This window comes from Copidosoma floridanum, unplaced genomic scaffold, assembly GCF_036245765.1.
Source record: "Copidosoma floridanum isolate Cflo_tuat_1 unplaced genomic scaffold, Cflo_Japanese_pri ptg000006l, whole genome shotgun sequence".
Taxonomy (NCBI): domain Eukaryota; kingdom Metazoa; phylum Arthropoda; class Insecta; order Hymenoptera; family Encyrtidae; genus Copidosoma; species Copidosoma floridanum.
The window spans coordinates 7,470,599-7,482,658 of NW_028321883.1; the positions used below are offsets into that span (position 1 = coordinate 7,470,599).

General features: G+C 38.2%; 1 protein-coding gene across 3 annotated transcripts in view; it reads right to left on the reverse strand.

Moving 5' to 3' along the window:
- Nucleotides 1-12,060, reverse strand: part of LOC106646143 (arginine-hydroxylase NDUFAF5, mitochondrial) — a 247,010-nt gene that overhangs the window by 217,556 nt on the left and 17,394 nt on the right. Inside the window, exon 4 of one of the 3 annotated variants that reach the window (XM_089598435.1) lies at nt 1,692-1,927. The exons of the other annotated variants lie outside the window; for them this stretch is intronic. Coding sequence (XP_089454561.1) covers nt 1,770-1,927 — 158 coding nt within the window. The 3' untranslated portion in view covers nt 1,692-1,769. Of the gene's footprint in view, nt 1-1,691; nt 1,928-12,060 lie in introns of those variants that run through there. 3 annotated transcript variants of the gene reach the window in all.

Sequence of the window (12,060 nt, forward strand, 5' to 3'; positions counted from 1 at the left end):
ACGGCATTACATTCAAGCTTTAAGATAGTAAAGATTGTGACTCAAGATTTGTTTAATAAACCATTTTGACTAACAGCAGAGTGACTCAATGATTTCTTGTCCAACCGTCCTAACACCCACCTGTTTACCTGACAAATAATCATTTATCTATTTAGTATTTATCATAGCATTGATCAATTGCAGAAAATCAAATCTGTAACCGTTATGAGCCAACAAAATGCACGACAACGAAACAGATTTTAGCAATTCAGAAAAAGATAGTAACGCATCGTGTAAGTTCATTGCATTTACTTCGACGCCCTTATAACGTAATTTTTTTGTCATCACAGACAAACTATTAACTTTTGTAACGTTGAAGAGAATCGATTGAGTGGTATTTATGTGAACGTTGAATTCGTGATTTTTACAAATCGCTACAATTGGCAAGATATCATTAGCCACTGCAAATTCATACGTTTCTAAATCAAAGTAAATAACCTCATGTAAGAAAGTCTGAATTGCGGTATCAGAATTCAAATTTATACCACTATTTCTTTCGTATGTTATCCCTTCTTTCTTTTCCTTAGTTTTACGCATATTTTTTAGTATTGCAGTAAGCTCTAATAGTTAGAGCAATGATGCGTAATTATGGCATCAGCGGAATAACCGGATGACACTTAGTAAAATTGCAGTAGAAGCAATTTCCAACCTTTCGTCCATTTGAACGAATGCTCCCCATTCATCAAGAACCGAGAAATGGGGCGATAAAAAAAAATTTTTTTCTTGCTTGTTAACCGAACCAAACGACGGTTAACAGAAAGGTTACACTTAACGTATATCACACAATTTTTGCCAGCCGAAACGTACGGACTGATTTGAAACACGGAATTATTTTAAAAAAATAACTAGCTTTCATTTACTAGTTGAGCTCCAGCACTGGCCTCTATTACCTTTGCACTGCCTTCAAAATTTTTCCGACAATCGTGATCATGCCCTTTATCACATCGGTAACATTGTATATTTCGAGTTGTAAAATCTAATACTTTACGACTGAGAAAACCAATGATAGCAGCATAACCATTTAAGCCATCGTATGATCGTCCATTTCCCCTTTTACTCCATCCCATATCATACGACAAGACAATGTTGACAATATTTCTACAAGCGGAATCAAAGCTTTGTTGATTACAATTTGAGGATTCAAGAAGTTCAAGGTGAGGATGAATATCTTTAACGATGTTGGATGGCCTAAGAACAAATACAAAAATCTTAATTCATAAAATAAAAATGATTAGAATAAAATATTTAGATTTTTATTTATTTATTGCATGCATAATCAGTTGTAAATGTAAAGATAATTATTTAATCATAAAATCACTCTGTAAATACTAAAATTTAAAGAATCATTATTTCCTTGAAAATCCATCAAGTGTAAATAAAAGATTCCTTACGTAATCAGTTATAAATATGAAAAAAATTATCTAATATAAAATCATAATGTAAATAATAAAATTGTAAGAATCATTATTTTATTTTGCAAATACATCGGTTGTAAATTAAGTAAAATGAATTTTTGTGAATAATTTTAAAACTTATCATCGAAGTCACTTTTAGTACAAACACTATAACTGTAAAAATTATTACTTCATTATAAACATATTAAGTGTAATTAAAAGAAAATATATCTACGTGTGCAATTTTTTAATATTTTCATCATCGGAGTAACTCAAAGTTGAACTGAAAAACTTTTACTCAGAACATCTTAACAAGCTCGTTACAGATATCAATAACTAACTGTCTTTCTTTTTCAGCTGCTTTTTTGCGGCTTCTTCGATTGCAGGACCAACTACTCTCTCATACCATTTGTATAAGTTGGAAATACTCGGAAGATCCATGCAGCTGAAAATTCTGTTGAGCCCTTCGTATCCTTGTCCAGAAGTGATAGCACCTTTAATATATAGTATGAAATAATTGAAATATTGCTACAAAATAACCACGTTACTAAAGAAATACTAATACACATTTACCAAGGACACTTGACATGTTGGTATCTGAGTAACTGCCATCATTTACTCAGCTCTTTTCGCTGCTTAGAACAATCTTAATTGTGCGACAAGACTTGCATACAATTTTCCATTGAGAAAATGTTTCTTCTCGATTTTCGTCAATTATATCCTCAAAGTTCAAAACGGCTTCACAACTCTGGCATCTCATTTTCTCCCGCATCGTTTTGAGGTTAATTATCCTGTGGTCACTGTTTTCCGGCGGATTCACTTCTATTTTTTTCCTCCTCGCTTCAGCCATAGCTTTCACGGCTTTGTCAATTTTATCTTTCACTTTCTTTTTAGCGAATCTGACAATTTTCATTCGTAGTCTGCCCGTCATTTTAAAAACTTTTAGAAAAAAAATGAAATGCGTATCTATCAACTAGACTGTCGAGCTCTCTCTCTCTCTCGCCTCAGGCAACGTGCAGCGTTGCCACGCTGATAAATCGTTTAAAATGTAGACTCACCGATATGACACAGTTATGTGTGAGTTGGCAGTACCGCATCAATAGTGAAGAAATTTTTCACGCCAAGGCCTAGATATACGTATGGTACAGGGTTCCACTATTCGTTGAGCCGACACTCTGCACTCGAATCCCCTTAAGCGACAGTACTCCTACCAAGTCTCCTATTCCATCTAAACTATATCAACATTCAGTGACTCCAAATCCTGCAAAAAAATGTGGTAAAAGATTGAAAGTAATGAAAGAATGTGCTGCTAGAGTGGTACAACATGGTTGTAAGACCACAGGAGAAAAATGTGAGAAGAGAGTCGATTCTTTAAAAGCAGTTGAATTGCAACAAGAAGGTCTATTAAGAGAAAGAGAGAGAGAGAGAGAGAGAGAGAGAGAGAGAGAAAGGCGCCGAGAGGTACGCGCTGTGGTTGCAGCGGGACGGGCTGACTTGGTCTCGAGTTGCGAGCCATCGCGCGCGGATAGAAGCCAGAGGTTTGCGAGTAGAGAGAAAGAGCGAGAGAAAGCTGTTTGGAGAACGAGAGAGAGAGAGAAGAGAGAGCTGCTGTGCCCTCGTCGTCAGAGACCATCACCGAGAGGAGACCCAGGACGAAAAGGAGAGCGACCGCAGAACGAGGAAGAGAGAGAAAGGACGCAGCCATCAGCCCCATGGACTCACCAGCAGCTCGAGGCCTAGCATGACGCCATACGCTTTTGTCACGAGTCAGAGAGCCGAGAGGTAGCAAGTTTTCTTTTCCTTCCGTTTTTCGTGCGTCGTGCTAGGGCTCGCGAGCGCCAGTAGGCCTCCTGGATGAGCTCCAGGAGAAGACAGAGGACAGGAAATACAGAGAGAGAGAGAGAGTGCGAGTGAGAGAGAAGATCAGGTCACGAGAAGTCACGGGTGCATACTCGAGATTTTGGGGTGATCGCGCGTTTCCACTCCAGGTGTGTAGGATAGTAGGACATAGCCAAGGGAGAGAGTGAGAGAACGAGGAAGAGAGAGAGAGAGAGGACATGGAACTAGGGACCAAAAGGAGACAAGGATCAGGTTACCGGGAGACAGTGAGAGTGTGTGAGAGAGAGAGAGAGACAGTGCGAAAAAAATTGTAACTGGACTAGAAGAAAAGGGCAGCGATAGCAGAGAGTTAGATTGTGTGTTGGGCAGGGAAGGGACAGGGACGAGAGGTTGCGTGTGAGGGCGCGCGCGAGTGTGCGTGAGTGCGTGCGTGACGTGGCCGGGAGCGTTAGGGCAGCGGCCCCTCCTGGTCACAGGACCCCGAACGTGCGCTCGCGGTTCGCACAGCGAGGCGGAACCGCTGTAGCGCCGTCGAGGAGTTATTTGTAGAGCAGTGTGGAGAGTTGCAATAAACGATTTTCGTACTTGACGTGATAACATTTCCCGTATTTATTTCCTCTCGGTAGAACGAGAGGAAAAATCCCGTACAACTCCCCTTTTTAGGAGCAGAATCCGAGAGGACGAGGGACCCGGAGGACGAACGAGACGAGGTGTCCACTTCCTGCGTACCCCCTCCCCCTTTTTATTTCTAGGTACGAAGGCAGCGTGACAGTACTAATTATACTATTAATATAAAACAAAAAATTCTACAAATCCACATTCATGATATTTTAGTCACTCATTGCATGATTCACTCATTCGCTGTGTGCAGTAATCTAAAACAGTGCCACCTGCACGGCAAAAAGGAGGTAATTGATGATGCTGGATAACACGATTACATAAGTCGGGGAGCTGACCGCAAAATCACTTAGCTCATAGAGGCCAGCTTCAAACTTAGCAATATAACAGGATTCACACTTGTCTAGACAATGGGTTCGGGCAACCCTATGGGTCGCGTGCGCGTAATAAACAACATGGCAATTTGCAATACAAAAAATGGCCCCATACTCAGTTCATTGATGCCCAGTTAATTTTTGCGGTAAACTGTAGGTGTATTTATGCCTTTCAAGAAAAAAATTGGTTGCCCAGCGAGAGGCTCGCAGTAAGCAGAGTTTCCCCCTTGGAAAGTACGCAAAAAATGGCCCCGCACTTAGCTCGTCGAGACCCGGTTAATTTTGGCGAGAAATTATAGGTTTAGTTATGCCTTTCAAAGGAAAAATGGGTTACCCAGGAAGAGGCTTGCAATAAGCAGGGTTTCCTGCTTTAGAAATATGAAAAAGTTTAGCGCTTAGTCGGCGTTTTGCGAGCGAGGAGATTGGATAATTCATATTCAAAATTATATGTAGAGAAATAAGTCCAATTTCGTTTATTTATCAAAAAAATTAACTCAAATGTTGAAGCAATGAAGAACGCAGAATAGTTTGGACAAACATACGTACAAGAATGTAAATCCTCTAATTGCATAACAATTTTAAACAAACTTTAAATGTATAGTTTAATACAAATACAGTTCGTAAATTTTGATAATGGTTGCAGTTTCGCATTGAATACATCGCGAAAGAAACAGTAGCGCAGTAATGAATTGTCAATTTGTTCATACTTATTTGTAAAAGTATCTATCTTTTATTCGCACACGCTCTGGTCAACCTCATTTTCAAAAACCATGTCTTCGGTATTATCGTCGTCAACGACGTCATTAGTTCTGTCTGGCAGAACATCTGTTACGCATGCAGGAACGGGCGAACTATGGAACCACAGTGGCTCGATTTATCATCGGCCAAAAGGCCCAAAAGCCAATTATACTCCTCATAATTTAAGTGGACGCAAGACGGTTCTGTCACATTTTGCCATACATGAGTGCTATATTTGCTCGAAAAAAGCCGATAAAACGCTAAATTTTTCATATTTCTGATGCAGGAAACCATGCTTATTGCAAGCCTCTTGCTGGATAACCCATTTTTTCCTTGAAAGGCATAACTAAACCTACAATTTTCCGCAAAAACTAACCGGGCTTCAATTAACCCAAGTGCGGGGCCGTTGTTTGTATTGCAAATTACCATGTTGTTTATTACGTGCACGTGACCCATGGGGTTGCCCGGGCCCATTGTCTAGACAAGTGTGAATCCTGTTATATTGCAAAGTTTAAAGTGGAACTCTATGAGCTAAGTGATTTTGCGGTCAGCTCCCGGACTACATAGCCTGTTGTTGGCTGCAAACTGTCAATTCTTTTTTGTAGTCTTAATGAATTTTTGATACTCAAAGTATGGATTTTCAGTGTTCAGAATTTGTATTAAACAGAAAATAAGTCTTTGTTATATTATTTACTTATTTATTTTTTTCAAGTTTAAGGGTATAGTTGTTATCTATTGAAAACAAATATATGACACTGAAAATCAATACTCCAAGTATCTAAAATGCATTAAAACTATAATTAACAGTTAACAAGATTTGCAGCCCATAACAAGCTATGTAATCGTGTTATCAAGCATCGCCACTGTCTTGCCGTGTAGTTGGCGCTGTTTCAGATTTCTGAACAGAGCGAATTAAGTATAAAGGTTTGTTTGAAAATCCACGAGAATAACCCTATAGTTTGCTTTCGAGAGTAATCGAACAAACCTTATGATTACTGCAGCATAGATTCTAACCCTTCAAATTATCACATTTTTTCTCTCGTGAGCTTTTGCTGCTTGCACATCTTTCGCTCACTTTTCACCAATGCAAAAATGCCCTCGAGAATGCGGTGATCGCTTATTTTTTCGTAAACTTTCGCACGTCTTTCGCGCACTTTTCGCTGCACGAAGGTGCCCTCAAAAACACGTAGGTGGCCTACTTTTCGCATATCTTCGCCATGAAGTAAGAGAGAAGGAGATGAAACTCCAACGTAACCTTCCAGTAAAATCTAGGCGTATTTTTTCGACAGAGATCATTATATATATATGGAATCTCACCTACGTGGGGACTCTGTCCCGTCAGATTAGAGTAGAGGTTTCTCCTCTCTTCTAACCCCGACTAACAACAGAAGTAGTTTCTTCTTCGGATGAAGATACCAGTGATGAATCACCGAGCAGCAGAATTTTTCGTCACGTGCTTACAACGAAAATCGGGCAAGTCTCTCTCCACTCTCGCCCATCGCTTGGTTTGATGCTTTCGGCCTCTTCAGCGCACCTGTTGATCCGGTACGCGACGAAAGTGACGCCGGACAATCGAAATCCCCCCCCCATCTAGCGCAACATCGTCCATTTGACACCAGCATCATCCGGGCTGCTGAGATCATTTTTTCACCTCACAGCGCAACAGGCTCTCTCGTCGACCACCAACGCAAACTTGCCCGGTCACCAACAGCAACTCGCCGCCGCATCCATCCAGATTTTTGCTCAGCCTCATTGTCTCGGCACAGTATCACCAGATATGCGTGTGCAAATTCGACGAACTGTTTTTTCGAGCGTTTATTATTAAAATCTAACCCTTCCGGTTAGTCGGCTTTTTTCAAGCGTTATATATATATATATATATATATATATATCATCCTATATTATATAAGGTATTTTCACTTGTGACGTCATTCCAAGATGGCGCGATCACTGGGTTTTTTTTTCAAATTTGCACCAAATGTGCAAAACCAGCTGTGAAATTCACGAGGACGTCCCAACTAATGATAATGCGTTTAAAAACTTCAGGTTTTAATAAGCTATCGAATGAACACTATATTTTTCACATCTTCACTTGGTAAGCAATGCAAAAAAATGAATGAAATTATCGCGGGCATAAAGTTGATTAGAAAAACATTTTATTTTTTGTGCTTACCATGATCCAGTTGTAACGAATTTGAAATATAGTCAATAGCGATTCCCGATGCATTAGAGGAAATTTTTCGTTTGTTTGCCAAAAGTGTAGTTTTAATGAAAATCAGTACAGAAAAAAAAGTACTGCAATCGGGCGGATTGTACCCGTCTACTATACATATATATATGGTTGCAAGCCTCCTCGACTCCGCGATCATAACAAAGTCCCATAACCTCTGACGAGCTGTCAAAATTGAAGCAGTGTGTGGCAAAAACATGAATAAAAGTTGTTGTATAAGTGGTTGCCACGATAAATCTGTGAAATCTTTTTTCGTATTCCATCTGTAATTTCTCCGGACAATAAAAAATACAAAAGTATCAGTGCAGAGGAACGAAATGAAATCATATCTTTATCTATGAAAAGACAAAAAGGATGGATTAGAGCTATCAGTCAAGGCACTTATACTACAAATCAATTGCAAAATTCACGTGTTTGTGATAAACACTTCATTTCAGGTACTACAATTTCAAAGAATATATATTATTCTGAAGAAAAACAGAAGTGTCCTCTTTAAGTTTTTTAATATCATGCATCTTGTATTTGATGATACCATTATATTCATACAGGCCGTCCAGCTGATCTACAGTGTTCTGAACATCCAGATTGGATTCCTTCCCAAAGTTTGGGTTACAGCGTTGGATTTGCTGTGAAACGAAAATCATCATTGGAGCGGTATGAACGATATGTGAAAAAAGTAATTCTGAAGAATATTAAAGACCAACACAACAGTGTTTTTCAGATATACTATCTGATATGGAAATAATTTTTTTTCAGAGTAAAGAAGGAGAAGTTTGTGATAAAGTACAAAATTTGAATCAACATCAAAGCACGCCTTCAGATGCATCACTCCAATTTGCTGAATTGGACTCACCGCCGACTAAATTGCAACAAACTACCATTGAGAATGGAACAGCCACTCAAACTGAGGTTTCAATGGAGGAGCTAAGTGTACTGTTCGATAAATTGAGTCTCACTTTATCTGAAAATACGAATCTCAAGCAGCGAATAGCTGCATTGGACCTCACATATGAATCATTTGTGGGAGATAACAAAAAAACGAAATATTTCACAGGAATAAGTAACTCTGCTACACTTTTCCTCATACATGATACGATTGCTTCTCACTTATTTGTTAGAAGCAACACTGCCCTGTCCACATTCCAGCAGCTCCTCCTTACCCTTATGCGACTAAGACTGAACCTCCCAATGAAATATTTGTCTTACAGGTGCTGCTCATTCTAGTTTATCAATTCAAAGTAGGCATGTCTTACTTTTATATAATTTTTTTAAGGTTTGGAGTGTCATTATATACACTTGGACGTTATTTCAGGCGATGTTTGCATGTTATGTATTGCACATTTAAGTCTCTAATTCATTGGCCCGACAGAGAAACGTTGCATATGACTATGCCATTGTGCTTCCAAGAGAGTTTCGGGACTTCAATAACTGTCATTATTGACTGCTTCGAAGTGTTTATAGAAGGCCCAAAAAATCTGCGTTCCAGTGCTGAATGTTGGTCCAACTATAAACACCACAAAACAGCAAAAACTTTATTAGCTGTTTCTCCTCAAGGAACAGTTGTATACGTATCTGATAGTTACGGGGGTAGAGTCAGTGATAAGTATATAACTGAGAACTGTGGATTCTTTGATAACATTCGACCAGGTGATGTTATTATGGCTGATCGTGGCTTCCTGATCGAGGATGTGGCTCGTTTGCATGGAGCAAAACTTAATATTCCAGCTTTTGTCAAAGGTTCTGATGAAACGTTGTAAATATTCATATACATTAGTATAGTGTGCTACTGGTTAAATTTTCAGGAAGAAGTCAACTCAGTCCTATTGATTTGGAAAATACACGAAGGACAGCAAATCTACGTATTCATGTAGAGCGCGTTATTGGCAGCTTAAAAAATAAGTTTAGTTTTTTATCAGGTAATAAGTATAACATCCTCCTGTTTATAAATAATACTATTCTTGTATGAACGTGTGGCTCCATAACTCTAACATTATAGGTACGATTCCAATATGCATGTTATGTCCAAGTAGTAATGGTGTCAGTGTGTATGACGAAATAATTACTGTGTGCTGTGCCTTATTGAACCTTTGTCCATCCATGATATCTTCAGAATAACTTCAATTTGTCTGAATGAATGAGAATAACCATACAGCATCCTTCACATACAGCAAATCCTTTTGTAAATATTTTTTTTTACCATTATACACATATGTTGGCGCTCATGTGCACATCAACTACGTTAGTGCTTTTGTTTGTTTGTGTGTCCTTACGCAATGGTGCCTGGGGCTAGTCTTCTTTATGTAGTGATAATAGTAAAACTAAAATATAACTAAACAAAAATAAAAACGAAATTCTTATCTATAAAATATTGGCGTCTTTATTTAATTTACATCTCCCTTTATCTAACAAATGACATTGAGTGTAGGTACTTGAATTCAGAATACCATCTCACAAGAAGCTCTGGAACAATTACTTGTTGATGAAATAATTTTGCTTTTGTGATATTAGGATTTAAAAAACCATTGTTTCTGCATATTCTTTCAACTAACATGTCTTTTTTTGACCAAACAACAAAATCACAATAATTAGTATCGGTTATATACATTTGCAACTGTATCTGATAATAGTATGAATGATTTTCTTTTAAAGAGTAGCTTCCATCACTTTTCATGTAGAGATAAGATTTATTGGATTTTACAAATGATTCAATATTCATACTATTGAGATGCATCGAATAGGGACACTTTATTTCTAGACAGCCCTTTCCACAACATTCACAAGAAATAAGACCATCTGGTGTTGCTGCAAGCACAGATTCCCTTGTTGAAATAATTAATCCACTCACAGAGACTGCAAGGTTTACGTGTTCGGTGCTGACACTATTTATGTATTCTTCACGAGCAGTACTTTCATGGTTCAATCCATAATCTGTTGCTTTGGATGTAAAGCAGAGTTTCTGTGGATAACTAACACATTTGATAATAGATATAGATGGTTTTTCAATGGACGTACAACAGGCTGACTTAAACTGCGAAGCTGTAATCCGACCAGCCCTGAACTGAAACCAAGATGAACTTTTACTTTGATTAATTGTTGCTCGTTTCACTGCACATTGTTCGTCAGGTGTTATATTTTGTATGTGTTCACGTCGTAGCTGATCGAGCGAGTAAGATTGGTACTTTTTTGGATTATACAGAAGGCCTAAACGTTGAGGTAAGCCAAGCAAATTTTTTGTCACTCGCTCATTGGCATATGGTTGAATCACTGAGAGAATTACTGCCTCGGGACAAGCCTTAGCCAATTTACTTAGAAACGCGTCAAGTTCTTCATTTTGGAGGTGTGGAAGCGATTTTGATTGAGCCTCTGAAGAAAGTCATTGACCATAATGATTCACAAAACACAATAAAATATGCCTAATAACTTTATAAAACAGATTTGAATTATGGAGTACAAACCATTGTATGACGTTAGTTGTCTTCCCCAATCAATATCCTTAATTTTTTTTGGATGAATAGTTTTGGTACCTGTGGGTTTGGTCCAAACTGAAAGTACATCAGTGCAAGATGTGTCTTTTCCAGTATTGTTCATGCACAACCAAAAACAAATTGCTGCAGCATGACTACAGACCTCTCCCAGACCAGCCTTGCAAGTACAATGAGCACTAGCGATTGAACCATCAATGGTTAGTATGATCCATGGCTTCAAAGGCGTCTCATTCATTCTTTGAGAATGCTTCACCTATAAGTAGGAAAACTGATAAATTGATTGTTTACTTTTATAATGCTTTGATATTCTGTAACAGGGGATTCAATGACCTACCTCTGCAATAACAACGAAGTTCTCCCCCTGTTTAGAAAACTGCACATTAAAAACAAAACCAGCTTCACAAAATTTAAATGCATCAAGACATTTGTACGATTTTAATTGATTACCAGTATAAAAACTATTTGACAAAACAAAATAATTGACTATATCCATGATTGTCACAACAGGTAATTGATTTAAATTATCAGACAACTGAGATGGTATTAGACTATAGGGATCACAGTAATTAATTAATTTGACTTTTTCAAGATACCTATATTTTACAAGATTTTGTTCGTTAATACTCATTTTTTTATATAATACCTAGAAAAATTTTGACAGCTCGTCAGAGGTTATGGGACTTTGTTATGATCGCGGAGTCGAGGAGGCTTGCAACCATATATATATGTATAGTAGACGGGTACAATCCGCCCGATTGCAGTACTTTTTTTTCTGTACTGATTTTCATTAAAACTACACTTTTGGCAAACAAACGAAAAATTTCCTCTAATGCATCGGGAATCGCTATTGACTATATTTCAAATTCGTTACAACTGGATCATGGTAAGCACAAAAAATAAAATGTTTTTCTAATCAACTTTATGCCCGCGATAATTTCATTCATTTTTTTGCATTGCTTACCAAGTGAAGATGTGAAAAATATAGTGTTCATTCGATAGCTTATTAAAACCTGAAGTTTTTAAACGCATTATCATTAGTTGGGACGTCCTCGTGAATTTCACAGCTGGTTTTGCACATTTGGTGCAAATTTGAAAAAAAAACCCAGTGATCGCGCCATCTTGGAATGACGTCACAAGTGAAAATACCTTATAGTCGTAAGAGTTAAAGCGAGGTTTTGCTCCCCCCCGCTCCCCCCAGCTCCCCCCAAATAAGGTAGTTATTCTTTCATTTTCTTGCATTTTTCGAGTAATCCTACTTTTTTGATAGCTCCCCCCCGCTCCCCCCCAGCTCCCCCTCAGCTCCCCTCCATTTTCCCCATATATAATGTAAATATATTAGTAAA